Consider the following 26164-nt stretch of genomic DNA (forward strand, 5'->3'; position numbering starts at 1 on the left):
ATCAAATAGTAATATGAGTACTTGCAAAAGTGAAAGGATTGGGATTTAAATTATTATTATTATTTTCACTTCAAAGCCCTGTTTCTTTGCCTCTCAATAGCTACATTTTCTTCTCTCTTTATTATCAAAACTGTTTTCCAACCTATGATTATCCCTTATATTATATTCATAACCAAGTTTTGGTTTCTTAATACTAAAGATATAGCTCAAGTATATGCTTCAGAAAACCCTACCTTAATATTTTGTATCTGTAAAATTCCATGAGAACCCATAGTTCATGCTTTAGTAATCTGAAGTGTGAAGAAAATTTAAACAGTGAAAAGAACATGGACTTTGAAGTCAAATACACCTGGTTTCAAACCCTGGTCCCATGTATTCTAACTCTGAACTTGAAAAATTCAACCTCTGAGTTGGCTTTCTTTTCTGTGCACAAAGGGTATGTTAGCGATTTTTTTTTCAAGGTGTAAATGTAAACAATATCCACCCACCTAGTGTATGATGAATGAATGAAAAATATGGGAAATGCATAATACAATAGGATCTCAAAGATATGTAATATACTGCTAAAAGATGAAGATCTTCACAGTATTTGACATAAACATCAGAAAATCTACATGTCAAGAGGAAACTTAAAAAGGAGATGATGAATATTTAAGAGATCAAAAATTTTCTTTTAGATAGGGGAGAAGGAAAGGACACCCAACTACAAACATAGGCATTACCTGCAGTTAGTTATTTTACAGGTAATATGAAAAGGTTCTTCTAGGTTTACGGTATCTGGGATTGCCTCCAAAGACAACCGAACATCTCCGTAACCTGGAGCCTTAACAGAACAAGCAACACAGTTAAAATATATCTATTACAAAGCTTTTCAGTTTTCACAAAGTATCATACCAGCACATTTACTCGACAGAGGTTGGGACTCTAAGCTGATGTTCAGAGAAAACACTTCTAATTCATTCTATTGTTCCCTTACTTTAACTTCTTTTGGTGCTGTGGAACAGCTCTGCAGAACTGGACTGTTCTTGTCATAATTAATCCAGGTTCATCAGAGTTAAGATGAATCTTAAAGGTAAATAATCAGTAAAGAAATTTCAGGACTCCTGACTTCAAAGGAATGTTTTTCAATGTTTATGTAGTTTCAGCCTACATAACTCTAAATAGGCAAGGTTACCACCTGAAAAAATACATGAGAAATCACTTTGAAATAAGCCAGGTAGAAAATCACATCTTTTCCCAAAACACCTGAGCAAGAAAGGGGTATAAAAACATCAAGGCTTGAAACATGTGATGTCAAGATGGAAACTAATTGCTACAGCTTAAAATAGGCTCAGTGACCATAATCATCATTTAAAAAATTATTGCCTCAAACGATGAAATAAAAGTAAATTTTAGGTAATGTCAGACTAGGAAATTGCATAAAGGAAGGCTCCTGTGGCAAATTCTCACTAGCAAAAAAAAAAAAAAAGAAAAAAAAAATTACCAGACTGGTAACTATCTGTATTCTCGGATAGAACTTACATAAAACATCCAACCAACACTTACAAGATGACTTTAATGTGACTCACCTGAGTTTCTGATGCCTCAGATTTTTAACATCTTAAAAAAGAGGTATAGACTAAGTAGGTGTATGCAGAAAGTGCAAGAATTTCAGGACATTACAAAAAAAATAATAATAAAGTCAAAAACAAATGGTGAGCATGAATTACCAAAGGAAGGAACAATTGATAAGCAGTTATTTTAATGTTTGGTAAAGTTAAAAAAAAAAAAAAGGTCATGTGTTAAAGATAAATTAACATGCACATATCACTCATCTCCATACTAGTTTTCTCCTTAAAAATAAATTAAACTATTATATTAGTCTTTTCTTTAGTAATATTAGTACCTCTTATAGTACTCTGACTTCTAGTGATAGACCTAAGTAAACTTAAATTGTTCTAACTTCTTGTTGCCCCTGCCTCTCCCCAAAACCCCAATGAAGTTATTTCCAGACTCACCATTCTCTGAAGTTGGCTGGTTTGTAACCTTCCCCTTTCACCAAGGTTTGTTTTCCATACAATATCCAATTTTCCAATTACTGTAACTCCCTTAATGATACCCGCTTTTTCTGCAAACTCCTTCTTGGGCTTTAGGCAGTATAAGTACTGGCGTGTATCCATTGGCTGCAAATATGCTCTTGACCCAAATGTTGATACACTGAGAGGGGTAGAGATAAAGATGGAGAAAATTCTGTAACATCTTTTAAAAGAAAAGCCACTGCTGTGATTGTTCTTTTGTTTTATGATAGGAACTGGATGATTTACCACTCAAAGATTTAGAATAGAAGAGGTCAGTGGTTTCAACACAAAAAGTATACATACATTTATTTTTCTTTATACATTTAATATTTTTAAATCAACATGGAAAATCTTGAGATTGTTTACAATGAAATGAATCTATTACCTAAAATACTGGACCTGTAGCCAGGCACAGTGGTGCATACCTATAATCCTAGTGGCTCAGGAGGCTGAGGCAGGAGGATGGCAAGTTTAAAGCCAGCCTCAGCAATTTAGCAAGGCCCTAGGCAACTCAGTGAGATCCTGCCTCTAAATAAAATACAAAATAGGACTGGGGATGTGGCTCAGTGGTTGAATGCCCCTGAGTTCAATGCTGAGTACCAAAATAAAACAACAACAAAAAACCTGGACATGTATCAACTGACTGAAAAAAAAAATGCAATAGAATTAAGAGTATCCCTTTTTTCTAAAATTATCAAAGAAAATAGTTTAGAAACTTTCCCCTCCCCCCTCTTGATGGGATTGAACCCAGGGTTTTGCACATGTTAGACAAGCACTCTACCACAGAGCTATTTCCACAGCCCTGAGTCCTAAGACATACTACCTCCCCACTTTTTTGGTACCAGGGATTAAACCAAGAATGCTTTGCCTCTGAGCTGCAGCCCCAGCCTTTTTCATTTTGAGCCTTGCTACGCTGGCCTTGAACTTGTGATTCTCCTGCGGTAGCGTCCCAAGTTGCTAGGATTATAGCTGTGCACCACTGTACCTGGCTGAGACATACCATTCTAAACTAGGTAATCATTTTCAAAATGAATTAAAAGATCTGGAAAAGATTGGGAAAATTACTGTTTTCCTCAGGCAAAGGAGGCTATAAATTTTTCTATGTGTAACCACCACAACTGTATAAAGTAGGAAAATCACATACTTTCCCCACCTACTTAACTCCTTGTCTGTATCAATATCAATCCTACATTTGTTTCTTTCTCTTCTACATTAGCTGTAGAAGGATATATGTATTTCTTTTCCACAAAATAATTAAAATCATTTATTCCTATATCCACCTTATTATGTTCAGAGTGTTTTCTTTTTCAAACTCATAATCACACTAATTTTTGCTTTCTAACTACTTCTCCACCATTCCTTCCCATGTATTAGTTTTATGACTTGCAGGATAACAATGACAGGTTTCAGGATTACCTTGTTGAATTGAGAATTAAAAAGTGCTTTGAACAAAAATGCAAAAGGACTAGGATCTTTATTTTTATGTGGAGGGAGGGATGAATAGATACAGCATAGGATAGTTTTGGGAAAGTCAAACTGTTTTTTATAATACAGTAGTGGTAGATACATGCCATATATATATTTGCCAAAACCAATATCATGTATAGTACATGGAATGAATTCTTATGTAAACTATGGACTTTAGTTACTGCTAGGTATCTGTACTGGTCCACATTACTTATATTAATGTGTCACAGGGAGAGCCCTGCACAATGGTTTATGTCTGTAGATACAGCTACTTAAAATGCTGCAGCAGGAGGATGGCTTAAGTCCAGAGATATGAGGCCAGAATGAGCAACATAGCAAGATCCTATTTCTTAAATAAATAGAAAAGAAAAGGGCAGGGTGGGTGGGACAATATGTGTGAACTCTCCTATTAATTATTTTTGTGTACCTAAAAAACTCCAAAAATAAAGTGTATTAATTATTTAAAAAACAATTCAAGAGTAATAGATGTTAAAAAAAGCATGAATCTTTCAAGACAAGAATGAACATTTCATAATTCATATTTACCATTCTCCAGCTTGGTTGACAGAATTTAATTCTGTTACATTATACATTATAGATGGCTCCAATGAAACTTTCTCCATAAACATGGGTGAGGTTGTAATATTCTGAATCTGAGCTTCAAGAAATACTTCATCAGTCTGAGGATATGAAAGAAAATATCCACCAAAATGTGATGCTATTTAAAATATTTACCAACAAAAATATCTTATGTATATGAAGAAAATATAAACCACAAATGTGATTAGTTCATGCCTGCAAATTAAAGTTATCATAATTAATACAAGAAACCTTCATCCTAACATAATTAACAGGGGCGAAGTCAAGTGTTAGTCAACTGATACCTTGTCAAACAATGGATATGGGATAATTAGGAAATATTTTATATTACCATCCAAAAATATTTATTTAACTGGAATTTCATTCACAAAAATTCTCAATCTGCTAGTAAGGTATTTAAATGTTAAAATGAATGTTAGTATGATGAATGTGACTATATAGTAAGATAACTAGGCTTCATTATAATATTCCAGCATAATATAATTTCAATTATATTACATCAGTTTAGATAGTCTAGTGACCACTATTACCAGGAATAATCCATTTTATAATATTATAGGATTTAACTTTATAAAATTAAGAAATTTGTAGGTGGTCATTAGTGATTTCTTAATTCATTAAAAATGTATATTTAGGGGGAAAAAAGAAAGAAATATGTGAATTATGCCTAATAATCTTAGAGCTTTTAAATCTGGCAAAAGTATTTTATAGCCTTAGTGGCAGATTTGAAAACTGATGTTATTCAGTAATATTGCAGTCAATAGGCAATTTAAATACTTAATTTTACACATATTTTAATTCCCTAATTTATGGAAAAATGCTTACTTTTATGCCATTTGGTTATTTTTCTCTGTGTAATTGAAAAATAAGAGACTAATTTGGTTTATCTTTGAAACAGACTAATATGATAAATTATATACTAAGGGTATTCAAGAATTATTTTTTTCAAAAATTTCATAATAATATGTATACGCACACAGAAAAATAACATGTGAATTCTGATCAAAATAATTTCGCACTTCTGAAGTTTTTTTTTAACACTAAAGCCAGGAAAATGGAAATCATTTGCAAAAATATCATGATGAAGTTATAAATAAAACAAATTCTTTAGTCTGTGGGAATTATACTCAAATAAAAATATAAATACAATGATTTATCAAAACAATGCACCACTTAAGGGCATTATCTGTTACTTTTTGTAAAAAAAAAATTAAATATATCCCATAAATCCATTGCTTTTTAAAAATAACCACAGACCCATATTTCAATTTAAAAAATGCAATTTTTGCATGAATTTAGGAAGAGTTTAGGTAAAATTAAAGAAAAACAAGCAGCATAATGGAAAATCAAGTTAGTTTGAACAGTTAGTATAAAGTAATTTGACATTTGAAAAATTAATAAAGTGCTAAGGCTGTTGATGTTACTACATATAGAATGTGATATAAGCAAATGCTGCTTATTATGAATAGGAAATTGAAAAAATTATTTTATCCAACTTGGAAAAATTTACTTTTCTTCTGCTTAAAGGCCATTTTTACCTGACCCAGACTTAAAACAAAAAACACTGTACATCAGAAAATGAATTTCAATTGTATAAGTCTACTTAAAGGATTGAGAATAGTAAGGTATTCTAATGTATTGAAAATCCCAGAATTATTTTAAACAAGGTTAACATGCCTTTAAAAAAATAATAAAACCTGAACAAGAAACATTAAAAATGCAAATGTTTCAATATAACAATTTAACCTCATATTTTCCTGCAAAATAAGACAATTGATATAAAAAGTACATTCAAAATGTCTTTCTGAAATGACACAGGTGTTGTTCACAACTAACTGTTTTTCCACTATGTTTTGTAAAGAGGGATTAATTAGGCAGAGTCAAAAGGTGGTGAGTAAGAAAAGCATAAGTTTATAATAAAAAATCAAATTACCACAGAACTGAGGTCACTCTAATGGAAAAATAAAAAAGAAAAATTAGAGTTAAATGTTAAAGAAAAAGAATAACTTTAAAATAAAATGCATCTTTGCATTTTTTAACTTACTAAACAAGACAGCATTAGTAAACAAGAAAGTAAACAGGAAGCAACATAAATATGACAAACTTCTAAAAAGATGAAACTGCTAAGGTTACATGACAATGGAATAGAGAAGAACACTATGACTCAATATTAAACAGAAGCAAATATAGTTAAGGGCACATTTGGGGGCAGAGAGGTACATCCCCATGCTTTTCTAGTTCTATAAATTCTTACATACTTTTTATGTAATTTTTAGTAGACACTTAGGATAAGTAAATACTGAACTCTGTATTCAGCATAGATTTACAATGTACAGCTTCTCCTAAATTTATCTGATAATGGAATCCTTCTTAAAATAAATATCTTGGGTGATTAGAGCCCAGTGAATCACATTTCAGGAAACGATGGCAGCTTACACCACTCCAGACAATTGGGAGTTTGTTCTCCTCTTGCTTACAGATTTCAGTCTTTTAAAAATCTGTATTTTTAAGCTACTTATTCATCAAATGTCATGTCCCTTCATTAAATGTGTAGCTAGCAATCATTCTTCATCTACCTCTATGTTCCCAGAGCATAAGCATACTTCATGAATGGAGTGGGGTATGTGGGAGAGGTGTTTATATTGTAAACATGTCAGTGTCCTCCATGAGATGCAAGTTCTCTGAGAATTGGGAAGATGTTCAGTTTGTATTTTTTTCTCTTTTGTACCTAGTATGGGGCTCTTTGTAACCAGCAGGTGACCAAATGTTTAAATCCTAGCTTTTAATCTCACCAATATTCTTTCAAGGTTTTCCTATCTTAGAGACTACAACAAAATTTTTCATATGACTTGTTTTCCTTTAGGTGATTCACATATTAGCATTATCAGAAACAGCTTTAAAAGAATGCTTGATACACACACGTGGAGCTAATAATAGTCAATGCACAAAGACTAGAGCACAAAGTAATAAGCATCACCTATTGATAATGGTATGGTTTACTAACTCCAAAGTCAGGGTGAGCAGAATCTGCCTCATTCTATTGACTGAACAGTATTTGTTTCCCTAACAAGTAATACCGAAAATTTTAAGAGACCCTAAATGATATTTATTCATTCTTGGTTGTTAAAAAAATATCTATTTTCAAAAGTTCAAAATTTCACTAAATATTTTTTAGCTTAAGTTTGTTGGCAAAATTTAAAGATTATGCTTATATATATATGTAAACTGAAAAAGGCAGCAAATAAATTACTGTGATTATCAAAACAGCATAGATTAAAAGAGAATGTAAGTTAATGAAAAAAAAAACATTACTTGGTGTGGTAAAATATGGATTGTTTTCCTTCATGGGGAGCATTAACTTCTATAATATTTACACAATAACTAGCTATTGGAAAAATTACTTGCAAATCACTGAATATTAGTGTCAAAAGACTACTTGACAGGGCTGGGGATATAGATCAGTAGAGTGCTTGCCTCACATGCACAAGGCTCTGGGTTTAATCCCCAACACCTCACACACACACACACAAAGACTACTAGACAAATATTTTAAAGTAAAACATTAAAAAAAAATTTTTATAGTTGTAGATGGACAGCATGCGTTTATTTTATTTATTTTTGTATGTGGTGCTAAGATCGAACCCAGTGTCTCACACATACCAGGCAAGTGCTCTGCCACTGAGTCACAGCCTCACCCCATGTAAAACGTTTTTAACAAAGAAAACCTAAAATATGTTTAACATGTTCTTCCTAGTAGCCAATCAAAAAAAAAAAATATCTCCTACAACCCCATTTGTTTTTTAAATTTTCTAACATATCTATTCTAGCAAATCCCTCATACTATGAAAACTTTTCCAGCAAAATGATAAGAGTATTTAAAATTCACCAAACTGAATAGCTATGCTCAATAGTATGCTACTGATAACAACAACAACAACAACAACAAAAAACATGGAATAAATATGTAATATCCCAATTTGCTAATCTCCAAAGAGAAATGTTAACTGGTAATCACCTTGATGAGGTTAAACCTTTTCCATTAAATACGTACCCTCTTTACCATGTACTTAACATCCTATGTCCATTGGTAACTGCTTGGAATCCCTTCACTGCTTTGACATATGTCTGTTCCCAACAACCACTTCTTCCAGACTTTAGTTCCCCTTTTCTTCCATAAAGCTTCTTTTCAGACTATTCCAAGTTCTCAACTTGTAGCACACGTGCTTATATTGTAGCACATGTTTATACAATTCTCATTTTAGATTTACTATGTACTATTCTAGGAAGATTGGTTATTACGTGTATTTTTCTTCTTCTTTTCTCCTAATAGGCCTTTGCAGCAGGTTAGGGTCCTTAACTTTGACAGGAAAGCAATTGAAACGCTATATTGAGTAATTCAAATGCTGTACTGAGTAAAATCTCCAGTGCTTCTGGTAAAAATACATATCAAACTTAACATGACTGCAAATGTCTGATCATCATCTGGTTTTAAAGTAATTAATAAACATAATCTGCATTTTAAACTACTGTATTTAGATATATATTTATCTTTTTCTTTTTGGTACTGGGAATTGAACCCAGGGGTATTTTATCACTGAGCTACATTCCCAGCCCTTTTTATTTTGAGACAAAGTCTATCTAAGTTGCTTAGAACCTAAGTTGCTGGGCTGGCTTCAAACTAGGGATCCTCCTGTTTTCTGAGTTACTAAGAATACGTGTTTTTGCCACCAGACCCTGGCTGGATATTTTTGAATTTATCACTGATAAATTCAGTGAGGTAAAAGGGATGTCAAGAGACTTTTGTATAGCTCTAGAAGCTATAGTAGAATTCTTTGGGGGAAAAATCCACACAATAAATCCTTTCACATATGGCAAAGTCTATTTTCTCTCTTTTGTTAGGCTACAACGTAGATTATTTTCTATTCTAAGTTTTAACTACTTTCTCTATTTTTGCAAAACTCGGTTCTCCCAAGGAGCTTTTAAAGCCATCCAGCAGACTCAGCAACCCAACTCTGGCTGGCACACTGACTTTCCAGGGAAGAATTTAATGTGCTGTGTTTTACTTGTCAATATTTTCCCACAGAAATATTAAATCTAGATCTACTATTTCAATTTTTGTAATGTCCAGAACCACACTATTAAGTATTCTACAGATTGTTAGCGTTTTTAAGCAATAGCAATACCATTAAATGGAATTATATAGCAGTCACTTAATGAAGGGGTAAAGGTCTTACAGAATTAATTATGAGATTAGAAATCAAGAAACATTGCTTACATGCAGGCTGAAACAGCAAATTAAGAGACCTATCATTGAAATTTAAATTTTAATTGAAATTTATGCTCATTTTTCACAAATAATTTAGTCTTACCAACAATTTAATGTAAAAAGAAATGCAATAACCTCATGTTTCCAATGTTATTTTAATGATTAACTTGAAATCTCATTAGGTGTCCAACACTTACCTCTGCATTGTAAAATTTGGTTTTCACATCCAATGGTTTGAGAACCTGGTTACATAAAGCATATTAATTAGGAAATTCTTATCATTTGAGTATTTTTGTTTGTTTTAAATTACAGGGTTTACACTTGTCAAAGCCATTTCCCATCTGAATTGTTAAAAAGACTTCTTAGTAGGTAAGCAATATTCTTGGGGAAAAAAAAAATCCCCAATGTATTTTTTTGAAAGGCTACCATTATTTCTTGACTGGGTGATAATGATATGGCTGTTTACTTCAAAACATTTTGTTAAATCAAAAATATATTTTAGGGCTGAGGTTGTGGTTCAGCAGTAGGGCGCTCGGCTAGCACACGTGAAGCCCTGGGTTTGAACTTCAGCACCACATAACAATTAATAAAATAAAGGTATTAAAAAAAATAAATTGCTTTAAAAAAACATATCTTAAGGGCTGGGATTTTGGCCTAGTGGCAGAGCGCTTGCCTCTCACATGTGAGGCATAAAAATAAATAAATAAAAAATATTGTGTCCATCTACAACTAAAAAAAATAAAAAATAAAAAAACGATTTTATGTACTGTACATTTTAATATTATATATAACAAAAACTATAAAAAAGTAACTGAAACTTTTAATTTTCTTTTAAAAGGCATGCAAATTACTGATGCAGTAAAACAATGACAAAATAGTTTTTCTAGCAATAGTACTTTTTCTTGCAATTATAGAGGAATAAAAAAATACAAACCATCATATCTACACCTGCACTTAAATATCTATTAGTGATATTTTCATTTCACCATCCGCACATATGTGTTAAACTGTAGTTTGTATCTATTTTTGGAGGTCGTTGAAAGTTTTGTCTTAATACAATATTGTACTTAAAATTCCAGTGATTCATGAACCCCTTGAAGGAAGGTTGATCCACTCACCTCAAGTGAATAATCTCTCATTTAAATATTCCTTTAGAAATTTAACACTACTCACACTCATCGCATGTGGACTTGACTCTTAACTTATCCCTCTTTTAGATTCTTCTGTGTTTTTCCAAGACATGAAAACAAGCTATTTTTCTTTGGAAAAAATCTCTTTCATTATAATAACTCTACACTGGCAACACTAATTTCTCTGCCTTTATTCAACTTAATTTGGTCTGACTTCAGATTAGTAGTAACACCACAAACCCAAGAAGTGAAATATTTGATTTATTTGAAGCTTATTTTCTCTCTAGATAAGTAGAATTACTACACTTCTAGGAAGATAAAAAGTACCTAAAAAGTAATTTATCATTGTCATACTCAATACCTGAAATTTGAAGAATTTTCTAAAGTACATTTTTTCTCCACCCTGAGTTGTATAACTCACAGCACACACCAGGCTGAAAAAAAAAAATGTTTTAATGGTATAGAAAATTTTATCTTATTTCTTAATAGTAAATCTAACACACCTCAATTCTACTTTACAAATATGAAAAACATTTATATCTGTGGTGTGAAACTGTAGCCAAATGAAATTAGAGCAGGAAAATAAAAAAGTTCTAGCAGATGTGGATATAAATATATGAGCAAGATAGCTCTGATTAGTAAAGGGAAACAGCATTTTTGGAGTAGGAAGTCAAACACTTTTTCTTGGAAACGTGAAATATATTCTAAAACAAATCTCAGAATAGTCCTACACTTGAAAGTAAAAGATTAAATTCATATAAACTAGAAACAAAAGAATTTTAAAAGAAATTCTAGGATAGACATTTTAACATAAATGGTTTTAAATGAAATAAATAAAAAATGCTAAAACAAACACAATAAAGAGAGGGAGGGAAGAATAGAAGTTTACCGTATTAGACAAAGGGGAATGAAGGGAAGGGAGGGGAGATGGGAATAGGAAAGGGCAGTAGAATGAACTGGACATAATTTTCTTATGTTCACATATGAATACAGGACCTGTGTAACCCCACATCATGTACAACCACAAGAATGGGAAGTTACACTCCATGTATTTATGTCAAAATACACTCCACTCTGAGTTGTATAACTCACAGAACATACCAGGCTGAAAAAAAAATTTTTTTTAATGGTATAGAAAAATTTCTCATGTATATATAAATGAACAAATGAAAACAACCAAACAAAAACCACTAAAACAATGAAAGAAGAGACAACAACTTGGGATAAAATATTTATAAAAATATATGAAGATGATTAGAATGTTAATACACAAAGGGTTGTTTTAAGTGAATAAGCAAAACACTATATCTCACTCAGAATATAAGAAAAGGCACACAGATATATCGGCTAACAAAAATATAAAAAATGTTTAAAATGTAAAAATAGTTAAGCAAAACAATGATATATATTTTTTAACTATCACGATTTAGCAAGAATTCTTTATAAGTGATACCAGGTCTGGTGAGGGTTTATAGAAACTGAATCTTTACATTGTTCGTGGTTGTAAAGAACTTATTTTTTAAGGTTTTTAAAAATTGGTGCATTAAAATTATATATAATGATGGGATTCACCATTACATATTCATACATGCACACAATATTATAATTTGGCTAAAAAAAGTAACAAAAAAAAATTTGGCTGATATCATTCCCCACGTATTTCCTTTCCTTCTCTTCTTCCCTCCTCCTGCTTCCTTTCTTAACTCTACTGGTCTTCCTTCCATTTTCATGAGACTATCGTATTTTTCTCTATAGCTTCTCTGTAGAGAAAAGTATGACCTTTTACTTTCTCAATTTGGCTAATTTTTGAGTAACAAAAAGTTCCGTCCATTTTTCTTGAATAATTTCATTCTTACTGGCTGAATTGTATGTGTGTGTGTGTGTGTATATATATATATATATACATATATATATGTACATATACACATATTTATACATACATGCATACCATATTTTCTTTATCCACTCAGTGACAGAAACATGCTGGTTCCATATTTGGACATTGTGAATTGTGCTGCTATAAACATGGACATGCATGTATTGTCATAGTATGCTGTCTTTAATTCCTTAGGATAAATATTGAGGAAAGGTATTTCTGGGTCATATAGTGTTTCTAGACTTTGGAGGAACCTCCATATGATTTCCTCCTTAGTGGTTGTATTAATTTACAGTTCCAACAACAGTGTAAGTGTTCCTTTTCCTCCATATTCTCTCCAGTATTTGTTATTGTTTGGGCTTTTGATGGGTGCCATTCTTTTTTTTTTAATATTTATTTTTTAGTTATAGTTAGACACAATACCTTTACTTTATTTATTTACATGTGGTGCTGAGATCGAACCCAGGACCTTGCACGTGCCAGGCAAGCACTTTACCACTGAGCCACAACCCCAGCCCCTTGATAACTGCCATTCTAAGTGGAGTGAGATAAAATTGCTAGTTTTGCTATGCACTTCTCTAATTGCTAATAATGTTGAACATTTTTCATGTATGTGTTGGTTATTTGTATTTCTTCTTTTGGGAACTGTCTGTTTAGTTCATTGGCCCATTGATTAACTAGGCTATTTGTTTTTAGAGTTCTCTATATATTCTGGATATTAATCGTCTGCTAGAAGAGCATCTAACAAAGATCTCCATTGTGTGGACTTTCCTCACATTTTAATTCTTTTTGCTGTGCAGAAGCTTTTTAATTTGATACCATCACATTTATTAATTCTTGGTTTTATTTCCTGAGGTTTAGGAGTCCTATTGATGAAGTTGTTGCCTGTACCTATATGTTAATGTTGACCCAATACTATCTTCTAGGAGTTTGATAGTTTTTGGTGTAAGTCCCAGGTCTTTGATTCATTTTGAGTGACTTTTGTACAGGAGGAGAGACAAGAATCTAGTTTCATTCTTTTACATATGGATAACCAGTTTTCCCAGTAATATTTGTTGAAAAAAGCTGTCTTTTCTCCAATGTATGTTTCTGGCACCTTTGTCAAGAATCAAATGACTGTATCTATGTAGGTTTGTTCCTGTGTCTTCTCTTCCACTGTCTGTGTGTCTATTTTTTATTACAGAATCATGCAGTTTTTGTTACTATAGATCTGAAGCATATTAGAATTGTATTGGCTATTCTGGATCTTTTATTCTTCCAAATAAATTTAGGACTGTTTTTCTAGTTCTGTGAAGAATGTATTGGTAATTTTGATGGAGACTGCATTGAATATGTATATTGCTTTTGGTAATATATGGTCATTTTAACAATATTAATTCTGCCTATCCATAAACACAGGAAGTCTCTCCATCTTTTTGTGTCTCCTTCAATTTCTTTCTTCAGTGTTCTGTAGTTTTCATTGTAGAAGTCTTTTATCTCCTTGGTTAGATTTTGTTCATAGTTTTTTTTTTTTTTTTTTAGGCTGAGAATGGGATTGCTTTTTTCCCACATTTCTTTCTCAGCAGAGTCATTGCTGATGTATAGGAAAGCTACTGATTTTCGTACACTGATTTTGTAACCTGCTACTTTGCTGTATTTGTTTATTAGTTCTAGCAGTCTTATGGTGGTTGTAAGGAACTTAGAAAACAATCTATGCGTAAAGAGCCTTAAAAATGCTTATATGTTCCAACAGAAACACACCTCGGGTAATCATAAGGAAATATTAAAGTACTAAATACTATGTTATTCATCAGTGAAAAACTGATAACAATTTAAATGACCAACATTAGGGTAAACAAAGCATAGCATTCCAATGCAGTCATTAAAAGAGTATGTTTTGGGGGTGTGACTATAGCTCAGTGGTAGAGCACTTGCCTAGATGTGAGGCACTGGGTTTGATCCTCAATACCACATCAAATAAATAAATAAATAAATAAATAAATAAATAAAGGTATTGTGTCCATCTACAACTAAAAAAAAAAACAAAAAAACTTTTTAGAAGGCATGTTTTCAAAGAACACTGACTGATGTGGAAAAATGTTCACAGTGAATTGAAAAGAATAAAATCCTGAATAATATAAAAATTTTGTAAAATATTATTTAAATTACTTACATGTATTTGTTTATACACATATGAAAAGACTGAAAAGAAATATTAGTATTTTAATAATTCTTGTATTAAGTGAAAAATTATTAGATAATTTGATTTCTAAATTAGGACTCTGCCAGGGGCTAGGGAGCAAATTGATCGAAACACAACACCTAACCTTAAATACTTACAGTGGGAAGTACTGTAGCAGGGACAGGTTTTGAAACTAGATTCAGATTTGAGTTCTGTTTTCTAAACTAGCTGTTTAATTTTATAAGAGTCTCATTTTCTATAAAATGGGGATTTAAACATTTATCATCATTTTCATAAATTCAATTTTACAAATATTGACCACTGTTTTCTTCCAGATCCTGGGAATATAGAAGATTTCATGGACTTCATATTTTAATAGGAAAAGTAATACTCAAGTATGTATGAAATACTGTAAGTATGAAAGATGTTAAAAATTTATTAGTCATATATAAAGGTCATAAATGTCAGGAAAGTCTCTTTTAGGAAATCATGTTGCTGAGATAGGAAAAAAAATTAAATATAAATTATACAAAATGTCATTGGCATTCCTTTATAAGGGAACACATTTCAAGACATGGATTTGGAGGTGAAAGATGTCCACATGATTGCAATGCAGAGAAAGTGAGAAGGGTGACAAAAGGTTGGTAAGGATTAGGTTGTGAAGCTTTCTGAAAAACATACAAAGTTAGAATTTCCAAAAAGCAACAAGAGGTCATTAAAAATGTAAATGATGACATAATTAATAAATGATGGCTCAGAAATATGAACTTCAGGAAATTTGACTCCAAATTTTATACTAATCACAGACTCTATAGTAAAAAGTGCCTACCACAGAGCTTGTCATCAAAGTTAACTGACCTAATAGCTATAATACATATTTAATATTAGCTGTATTATGTGTTTTAATGAGCATTGAGAAGGAAAAGGAATAATGGAAATAGAGAAGAAATGAAGCAGATAAATGAGAAATATTTAGAAGTAATAGGAATGCATGAATTCACTGGATATGGGAGTGCTAAAGGAGATAGAGAACTCTAAAATTACTTCATATGGCTGAAATATTCCTATTTGTCTTTTGGACTGAAAGAAAAAGAACATTCACATTCAAATATATTCACAGGTCAACAATACAAACTTTGAGATAATTTTTCACGGCTTTGTCTCACTTTGGTTCTATATTTCTGAATTCTCAGGGGAGAGTATGCATATCCAGTTAAATATAGAAATGAAAAATGTGAATTTAAAAATAAACACCATGCTAACATTTTTAAAAGATTACAAATGTAAGTTTAAACGTGCTAACTAGGTTTTAAATATGAACTTGGCTTTTCTTTTTTTAAGATTGTAGATGCAAAAATGAAGCCAGAGATAAATGATAAACTAGATTTTCCCCCTACAAATATTTTGTTTAAAGTTAGTTTTGGTAAGTATGCAAATATGAAACATAAAATTCCTTTGGAAGTGGATTCTTAGAAGGTTAAACAGAAAGCAAAAATCTCAAATAAAGGCATAAGTAAAAGCCAAATGGTAAAATATCCTTACATGTGTGTTCCAATTTCCTTAACTTCATGGTGTATGACATCATCAATACAACAATCAGGTTTAAGTTCAGCCACTGCAGCATTGGAAGCTGAAAGATTTAAACGCTGAGAACTTGTCTGAAGGTCAGCCTTGGAAGAAAGAGGTATAAAAAATATCCAGATGAGACTGGTTACCTTTTGTGTGGATGGATCTGGATGGATATGAGTGGAAAGAAAAGTGGGGGAGTAAGAACAAAGAAGTGGGGATGAAGAGCAAGCAATATTTTTCTCTGTAAACCTTTCTGCACAGTTCTGATGCTTATAACTAAGGCAACTGTATGTACTTACACACACAGAGAAAGCCCAAAAATACAAAACAAAACAAAACAAAAAAAAAACAACAACCAGGAATTAGGGAAAATCCAAATGAAATACAAATAGTAACATGTGAGCCTACCTGTTTTAAAATTGTACAATGTAAACACACGAAAATGAAGAGAAAAAAGAACTAATGAAAGTAAGTTTGGAAAACAAAATCTTAACTATAGTCAAGATAAAAGGAAAATGACACGTCAATGTTGTACTTGGCCAGCACATTTTTTTTCCCCCATAGGGATATGAGGTAACAATATGCAACTTTTTATGTATATACTAGAACTAAAAAAAAAAAAGTATACATATTATGGATAACAAGAGACAGATTTCTTATCTTTAGAGAAAAACGGTAGAAATAAGGAAAGGGGGAAGGCTACAATGAAACCTTTTGTATTAGATTAGAATTTGAAGCATCAACATGAACTTAGGGTTTTTAAACATATATACAAATGAACTTAGCCAAAATAAATATATTGTGTTTATATATGAATATATAATACTAAAAATAATTCAAAACAATATTTGATATGAGAGACCAATTAAGTTAAAGGAGAACTGAGTGACATTAAAGTCATCAACTAAGGAAGTACTGCCTTCTCTAAAGTAGCACTTTACTTCCATCCAGTTACTTTCTATGATATTCTCCCCTTTTCTTTTCTTTTTTTTTTTTTTTTTTTTTAGTTGTTGATGGATCTTTATTTATTTGTTTACATGCAGTGCTGAGAATTGAACACAGTGCCTCACACGTATTAGGCAAGTGCTCTACCACTGAGCCACCCTAGCACTCTCCCCTTTTCTTACCTTTTGGACATGTAGCACTCTGATTGTCTTAAATAGCAGCCTCCCTTAATCTCAGTTACTGCCTGTCACTTTCAACTTTTATTTCTTTTTAACAGTTATCACAACATCTAATTACTTTATTTAGGATTTTGTTTATCTCTTTCTGTCTCACCTACCAGAAATGTCTTTGGAACCTTTTGTCTTTTCTTGCTCAGAACTATAGCATAGGCAATTAATAAATATTTGTTGACTACCAAATGCATAAATTAAGTTGTGATAAAACTTCAAGGCAAATATCAAGAAAATTCAGAGGATGTAAAGATCACATTAGGTTATAGAGATTCGTGTAGGCTTTTACATAAGAGTTAGGAATTTTTTAATGATTTTGTTTCTTTAAGAAAACAGTTGTTGCAGTTAATTCTAATTTAAAATTCTTAATGTTAGTCATTTTGGAGTAGGATATTTATTAATGCTGTCTCTTATTATGTTCAATTATAAAATAGTAGTAGCTCTATTTATCAGGCACTTACTAGGTACAAGGCCCTATTCTAAGCACATTACTTAAGTAACCCTCACAATCCTGAAGTAAGTAGTATCATTCCTATTTTATAGACAATGAAAAAGAGGGCACAGAAAAGTAACAACTTTCCCAAGATTATACAACTAGTCAACAATGAAGCTGAGATTCAAAATTTCTTAAAATGTTTTCAAAATTAGAGGGGGGAAAAAAGAGAGAAATACTTAAAACCAACTGGCTGGCTACCCAATGTTTTCCTATGAGTTCTCCCAATACACATTTTCCTATGCCATTTTTTGTTAACCATAACTACAGTTATGTTATGTATGTTATTTATGACGGAACACTTTTGTCTTTCTCCTTTGTTACTATTATAAATAATGCTGTACTGAATATTTATGTTAGAGAGCCAGTTCTAGGAGTTGGAGATATATCAGTGGACACCCTGACCCTGTTTATATTCTTTGGAAAGGAGGTAAAGAGGACAACTAACAATATACAACTGAGTACATTATTATAGTATATTAGAAGTACAAGTCTTGGGAGAAAAGAAGCAGAGTAAAGAGTAAAGGGCTGGCTTGGGGTAGAAAAATGCAATTTAAATTGCAGGGTAGTTTTCATGCTGCAAATTGGTTTTTTGATGGATAGGATTTGAATAGGCAAGAAAAAAGGGGGAAGCGAGTAAGATGAACAGAGTTAGCAAAACACAGGCATGAAAGCACAAGATATCTTCAGAAGTCATCAAGATTTTGGTTAAGGGAATATAGAATGTTCAGGAACAGAAAAGACTACTTTAAAACATCTTGAATAAGCTTCAAGACAACAGAGAAGTCTTCTCTTTTTTGTTTCCTACTGTAACTGTAGTATCTAAAATTATGCTAAGCATATCTATTTGTTGAATGAATGTGTGAATGAGAAGTAGTTCTCTAAGTCTGGTTCCCAGACCAATAGAATCAGTATCACTTGAAAATAAGTTACAAAAATAAACTCTTGGGCACCATTCCAAATCAAATGAATAAAAAATTTTAGGGATGGGGCACAGAGGGTTTTAACAAACTCTCCAGATGATTATGATGCCTTCTAAAATTTGAGAACCAAGAGAGAGAACCTAAGAGCTACTTACTATTTTTTATTTATAATACACTAATTACTCTGTTTTTTGAACACCTTTTTGGTAGTGCATTAAGGCTTTCAGATTTATACTAAGATATTTTAGAAAATAAAAATGAACTAATGGTTTCCAGTGATATCACAGATAGCATAAGCATTTATATTCTCAAAATATGAGATGACAGCAAAGGAATAAAAAATGCAGTCTCAATCTTTTATTCATAATTACAAAATTCAAGGAGCTATACAAAATTAAATTGTTGAGGGCAATTCGTATTTACCTCAAGTGTAAATATGAATCTCCCAAGATATCCTCAGAAAAATAAAAAAGAATAAAACTATAAAAAGCTTATATTAAGCTGGGCATGGTGGTGCATGCCTATAATCCCAGCGGCTCGGGAGGCTGAGGCAGGAGAATAGCAAGTTCAAAGCCACCTTCAGCAACTGTGAGGCGCTAAGCAACTCAGTGATACCCTGTCTCTAAATGAAATGCAAAATAGGGCTGGGGATGTGGCTCAGTGGTCGAGTGCCCCTGAGTCCAATCCCTAGTACCAAAAAAATAAATAAAGTATTGTGTCCATCTAAACTGAAAAAAAAAAAAGAAAACTTATATTAGTGTAACTAGAAGGCAGCAAATGTCTCAAATTCATTTTCTGGGTAAGCAGAAAAATATCAAATCCTTATGGTCTTGTAGTGAGCAATATACAAACAAGATGAGAACTTAAAAACCCGGGGGTGTAATATGGAGAAGAGAAAGAGAAAAGTAGCATAACCAACAGGTAAGAGTTAAAGGACATTATTAAAAACTAAAAGCCCTATAGTGAGAAGCTAAGTAAGAAAACAGAATGGGGGAGGCAGGCATTGAGCGTTATAAATACTAAGATTAAAAACTAGAACAAAACCATAAAACTTCATAACACCAAAAGATATTAAAAACAATAAATACACAATAGAAACGAGAAAAATTAATATAACATACTTAATATTTACAATATAAAATAATACAACACAATTGAAATCAAGCACATCAAACTTATCAATACATATGAATGGGCTTAAGTCATCTATTAATAAAATTTGTCACTCAACTATATGTTATACACAAGAGACACAATTCAAAATTATTTGAAATAAATAAAAATAAAAGGAGATGGGCAAAAGGCATACCACACAAATGGAAACAGTGAAAAAGCAAGGGTAAAGATATAGTTATCACAAGATTCAAGCCAAAAAGCATGAAATATGGCCAAAGAGGATATAACCCAGGGGTGCTTTAACACTGAGCTACATTTCCAGACCTCTTTATTTTTTATTTTAAGAGAGGGTCTCACTAAATTACTTAAGGCATTGCTAAATTACTGAAGCTTTCCTTGAACTTGTAATCCTCCTGCCTCAGCCTCCCCAGTCTCTGGAATTACTGGTGCCATTGCACCCAGCCAACATAGCCTTTTTAAAGCAAACTACATGAAATTTAAGGAGATATAAATAGAAATGCTATTTCTATTTATATTATATACTAACAATATGAGATAAATGTCACTTTTACTGGCAAGATAGATCAGGATGACAAAAAAGAAAAGATATAAATGATCTAAACAACACAATCAGTAAAACAGGTCTTATGAATATATGTATCTAGCTTTACAACCAATAATAAAGAAGGAAACTTCTCAAATACACATGGAAAAATTCATTTAAAAAAATAAATATTCAGTCAAAGAAAGCATCAGCCAATTCCATGAATATAAATATTACAAGAATGACACTGATTACAATGTAATAAAACTAGAAATTATTAATAAGAATTAAAATAGGAAAACGTAGGCTTTTTCTCTGAAAACCCTTCCAATAAACAACTCTTAGGTAAAAGAGGAAGGACAGGGCTGGGGCAATAACTCAGCCCTACCTTGCGTGTGTGAGCCACTGGGTTCAATACTCAGTACCACATAAAGATGAAGAACAAACAAAAGTAATCATAACGAAAATACTTTGTAACAGAATCTGTACGATATATCTAAAACAGTGAACCAGAAAAAAATTCATTTTATTAACAAAAATAAATGGGTTAAATCTCCAGTGAAAGAAGGAAAAAAAGAAGAAAATAAATAAGCAGAAACCTAAGAAAGAAAATAAAGTCAAAAGCAAAAATTACTGAAGTAGAGAACAGAAAAACATTTGATGTAATTTAAGTATTTTTTTTTTAAATATACAAACCTAAAGCTATCTGACTTGGGGACAAAAAACCAACAAAAATAGGAAATGATCAGGGGCAAGTAACATTTAAATAGAAGAAATTTTTAAGAGATGATTTTTCACACTTCTATGTCAATAAATTTGAAAATCTACATTAATATTTTTTTCTAGAAAAATGGCTTCACAAAATTTACACTATTAGAAATAGAAAACTTTTAAAGAGACTAGGGAAAAAAAGAAAATGTTATAAAGGCGTTTCCCCACAAAACAGCAACAACTCACATGATTCTGCTGTTGCATTCCATAAATCCTTTAAAGAGCAGATACTATAAATGATCCCCATATTGCTACTAAGCACTGAAATAAAGTAAAATTTCCTAAATGTTTTACTAAGCAACCATAATACTGATCTCTAAAATCTTATAAAAACATAAGAAAAATGCAGACCAACATCATGCTGTGTGTCCTGACATACATTCTCCTATGAATTTAAATGGCTTATGCATATATGAATTGAATCTAAGCAGACCTCTGGTTGATACTGCATTGCTCAATAAATAGCTATTCTTTTTTTTTTGAATTTTTAGTTTTATGTTTCAGTTGTTGATAGATGATTATTTTATTTATTTATATGCAGGGCTAAGAATTAAACCCAAAGGGCTAAAATCTTAAGCTGGCTTTCAAAATGGTATACTGTATAGCTAGTAAACATCTCTACCACATTATCTCCTCTTACAAGTGAATTTAAAAGAAAACATTATGTATCCCCCTATGCCTCTGCCTCTGATAAACATGTCTTCTACTTTTTCCTCTAAATGCTACTATTCTTTCAACATCCTTTTGCTTTCCCTTTCTTCTAATAAGCCTTCCTGATTGAAACAATACCCAGTGATCTTTCTTCCTTGTTCAAATATTATGTTAATCAGATATAGTAACAAAAACTTGAAACCATTATTTACCTTTGACTAGTTATTTTCTTATCCAAGACATCACAAACTTTGAGGATAAGAAAATATGTGTGTGTGGCATAATGTCATTTTAGTGTAGAGCATAATGTCATTAGATATCCATCAATACTTGATAATGACAACTAAAAATTCTAATATCAAACCCACTTTTTAATGAAGTCTAAAAATCACAGGAGAGAAGCCGGGCATGGTGGTGCACACCTGTAATCCCAGCAACTCGGGAGACTGAGGCAGGAGGATGGTAAGTTCAAGACCAGCATCAGCAATTTAGTGAGACCCTGTCACTAAGACCCTGTCAAAATAAAAGAAAAAAGGGCTAGGAATATGGCTCAGTGGTTAAGTGCCCCTGGGTAAAATCACATTATCAAAAAGAAGACTTTTTTAAAACAATAAAATATAACCCAAGCAAGAATGTTCAAGAATATTACTTACTTTTACCAATATGTCTTTTACAATTTGATTGCTATCGTTATGAACGCTGATATAACTGGAAAAGGTCTCTCCCAAGAATATATTTCTGTGAAATGAAATACAATTTTAAGCAGAAATTCATTCAGGTTTTATTATAAATTTCAAGATTTTAGTCAATAACCACATTCTATTTTGAGTATCACAAGAAACCTCAGATGGAAAAAATTTACTAATAGATAGAGAAATCAGGTGAACTATTGCTTCAACATTCCTTTATTTTTATTAGATTACTCATTCATTACCTAGTCTATTTCAAAATAAAACATGGTATGCTGGGTGCAGTGGCACATGCCTAGAATCTGGAGTATTTTTGTGAAATTATTTCACTATTCTAATAAAAGTGACCAGTGGCTTTACTCTATATAGTTTTATATTTTTACATGAATATATTCTCAAGTTTTCAAGATATTAGTCAATAACCACATTCTATAAGTCTTAAAAAATAAAGACAAAATGCTCCTTTTGTCTTAAAATTTCTAGTTGCAAATTACTACCCCATCAGTAATCCAGGATAAGAAAATACTTAAGAACAAGAAAATAAACAAAAAATTCAGAGTTCCTAATTAGGTGACAAGTCTAATAACTTCTGTTGGGAGAGGGCTGTAGGGTGAAAAAGACATTCAGATCAAATTAGTTAAAAATGAAAGAAATATATCGTCATTATAAAATACAATTAGGATTTTCTTTCCTTTCTTTTTGGCAGCACTAGTGATTGAACCCAGGACTTTGTGCACATCAGAGAAGCAGTATACCAATAAGCAGTATACATCCTGGGCCCTAAAATACAGTAAGAGCTAAAGAAGAAAGTTAAAATGCTAACATCCTAAGAAAAACTAGTAACATATTTTAATATGTACCTCTTTTTTTAAAAAAAGAAAAAAAAGAGAAAGAAAACTAGAATCACATAATATAATTTTTATCACTTTTTCCCACTAAATGTATTTTAAACATTTTTCTATTGCATAGTTATATTTGAAAACATGATTTGTAACGTTCTTTAAGGTATTGTTGCATGTTTCATGTGAATGTATCATTTTTACCCGAAATTTTGAGGTAAAGTCAACATTTCTCCCAACATTAAAATTTCTGCACCACGTACAGTTGAAGGATCATCTCTCATCAGTTGGTTGAAGAGATCTCCTGTAGCAAGAGAAAAAACAGAAAGTTCTAACATCTTTTTTATTTATTTATTTATTTTTTAGGTGTAGATGGACATAACACAACCTTTATTCTTATGTGGTGCTGAGGATCGAACCCGGGTCCCACCTATGCTGGGTGAGCGCTCTACCACTGAGCCACAATCCCAGCCCTAACATCTTTTAAATAAGTTTTACCTATATAAAGAAACAGTTGGAGGCCTGGGTACAGCTTAGTGTAGACTGCTTGCTTAACATGTGTGAGGCCCTGAGTTTAATCCCAGCTCTGTAAAAAGACAAAAAGAAGAAGTAGTTGGAAGAAACATTTAAAATAAACAATTCTGCCAGGCATGGCGGTGCATGCCTGTAATCCCAGCTATTTGGGAGGTTAAGAAAGAATGATCATAAGTTCAAGGTCAGCCTCAGAAACTTAGTGAGACCCTGTCTCAAAAAATAAAAAGGATCAGGAAAGTGTGCCTGGGTTCAATGCCTAGTACCGAAAAATAAATAAAAAAATAAAAATAAATAGAGGGCTGGGAATGCAGCTCAGAAGTAGAGCACCCCTGGGTTAATCCTCAGTACTAAAAGAAAAAAGAAATTATATATTAAAAATCTGATTTTTAATCTTTTAAAAATGACACAATATTTATACTTATTTATGAGGTACTGTGTTGTAATTCAATATGTATATAATGTGTAATGTCATTTCTAATCTTTAATAAAGCATAGCATGTAAAATATCTGATCTTACAGAATGAACACTTAGAAACAAAGGAAAATATAGGTCATAAATTATGATATGCTATATAAAGCACCAATAATTCTTTATAAAAAGAATCCGACACTGATAGAAAACCTGAGGGTAAAGGCAATATTTTAATAATGTTATGAATATGGATGTATCTTTGTTTAAACTAAAATAAAAGTGTCTTGTTATCATAGGTTACCAATAGTACCTTGACTTGTAGATCATACATGAGGCCTGTTTCTCAGAAGGCCACCATTGGTCACATGGTACAAAACAGGCAACAAAGAATCCTTTGAAGGATTAACACAAGACTGCCAAGGCTACTCTTACTGCAAGATAATGTAGGCAACCCAGGCTCAACTTCTCCTTAGGTGCAAACAGGTTAAGCACATGCTATACATACCAGGTAAGTCTTTCTCTTCACATGTTACTGGAATATTGGTGAATAAAGTAGGCTTAGTTAACCGCATCACTGTGAATTAAGAAAGTAAACAAAACATTAATATTGTTTTGGGCTAATATTCTCAAATCTAATGTATAATACTCATTAATTTTATGCTAACATAAAATATAATTTCAATATACTTCCTAAGATTACCAATCATTTTAAAAAACATTAAAATGAAATAAAAATTTTACATAAAAGAGTAATTTTTATTTGCAAATTATGCATTCAAGATTGTGAATCCTGGATTAATTTTTGGCATTTAAGTTAAAGTGAATCACTACATAGGAACTCATCTTGGAAATTTTCAAAATATTATATGAATTGACAAGTTGGCAAATGAAGTTAGTTAGGATCAGGACAGAAGTAAAAAACAATAGTAAAATGTGCACAACTTGGATGCCCTCCGACATTATCTTTTTCCTTTGAATTTGACCTAATATTTATTTGAAAGTAAAGACAGGTAAAGAGGGAAACACAAAATTATGGTACTACTGCCACTCTCCTAGAGAGTAAATGCTAATCCCTAATATATTTCCATGTCTATGGCTTAGGAGTGGAAACCACAAATAGTACTGGGCCCTATGTTAGTGCTAGAATCACTAGTGACAATCTAAATATTCTAAAAAGGTTTCAAAGAAATAATGGGCTCTAAATTCTTAGGCCTTAATTACTTAAGTATTGTCCATGTAAATGAGAAGTTAATCATTTTTTTAATATCACTGTACTATTTGAGCTAAAACTCATCTTTAATTTCCCAGTTTTGAATTTTATTGTTTTTCTGAGGAGCAGAAAGCAATTTACCTAGAAAAAATTAGAAAAATTTAAATTTCTACATATGAAGATGTTCTTTTTTTTTTTTAAGAGAGAGAGAGAATTTTAGTTTTTGTGTTTTTTTTAGTTTCTTCAGCGGACACAACATCTTTGTTTGTATGTGGTGCTGAGGATCGAACCCGGGCCGCACGCATGCCAGGCGAACACGCTACCGCTTGAGCCACATCCCCAGCCCCTGAAGACGTTCTTTTAAATGTGTGATTCTTAGATTAAAAAACTGTTCATAAGAATCGCATGATTGTACATTTTTAGTTCTATGTATAATCAAAAACTGAATCAAAAAAGTGTCATGATTACCTAACTTTTAACACTTAATTAGCAACCCTGTGCATTAAAAAAAAACAAAAACAAACAAACAAAAAAACCCCTGAAAAACAGAAATCAAATGCTCAATATCAACCAACTTTTATTTCAAGCTCATTGGCGATTCTAAACTTCTAGGAAGTTTCTCTGGGAATTTCAATGAAGAGAAAGATGATGAAATGAAAGAGGAAGAAATCACAGAAGTTG

The 26164-nt window shown here is 31.8% G+C and overlaps 1 protein-coding gene across 7 annotated transcripts in view; it reads right to left on the minus strand.

Annotated features, from left to right (window-relative positions):
• Window positions 1-26164, minus strand: part of Trappc13 (trafficking protein particle complex subunit 13) — a 32772-nt gene that overhangs the window by 1946 nt on the left and 4662 nt on the right. For 2 of the 7 annotated variants that reach the window (XM_071612558.1, XM_071612557.1), the window contains exons 2-11: window positions 24779-24847; window positions 23532-23631; window positions 22453-22537; window positions 16100-16227; window positions 10882-10954; window positions 9588-9632; window positions 6058-6075; window positions 4071-4204; window positions 1998-2196; window positions 723-823 (exon numbers count right to left, since the gene is read on the minus strand). In XM_071612558.1, the coding sequence (XP_071468659.1) occupies window positions 723-823; window positions 1998-2196; window positions 4071-4204; window positions 6058-6075; window positions 9588-9632; window positions 10882-10954; window positions 16100-16227; window positions 22453-22537; window positions 23532-23631; window positions 24779-24847 (952 nt within the window). Of the gene's footprint in view, window positions 1-722; window positions 824-1997; window positions 2197-4070; window positions 4205-6057; window positions 6076-9587; window positions 9633-10881; window positions 10955-16099; window positions 16228-22452; window positions 22538-23531; window positions 23632-24778; window positions 24848-26164 lie in introns of those variants that run through there. The other 5 variants (XM_071612560.1, XM_071612559.1, XM_027951585.2 and 2 more) reach the window with 4 other exon arrangements.

The sequence above is a fragment of the Marmota flaviventris genome, chromosome 5 (assembly GCF_047511675.1).
Source record: "Marmota flaviventris isolate mMarFla1 chromosome 5, mMarFla1.hap1, whole genome shotgun sequence".
In the NCBI taxonomy this organism is placed as follows: domain Eukaryota; kingdom Metazoa; phylum Chordata; class Mammalia; order Rodentia; family Sciuridae; genus Marmota; species Marmota flaviventris.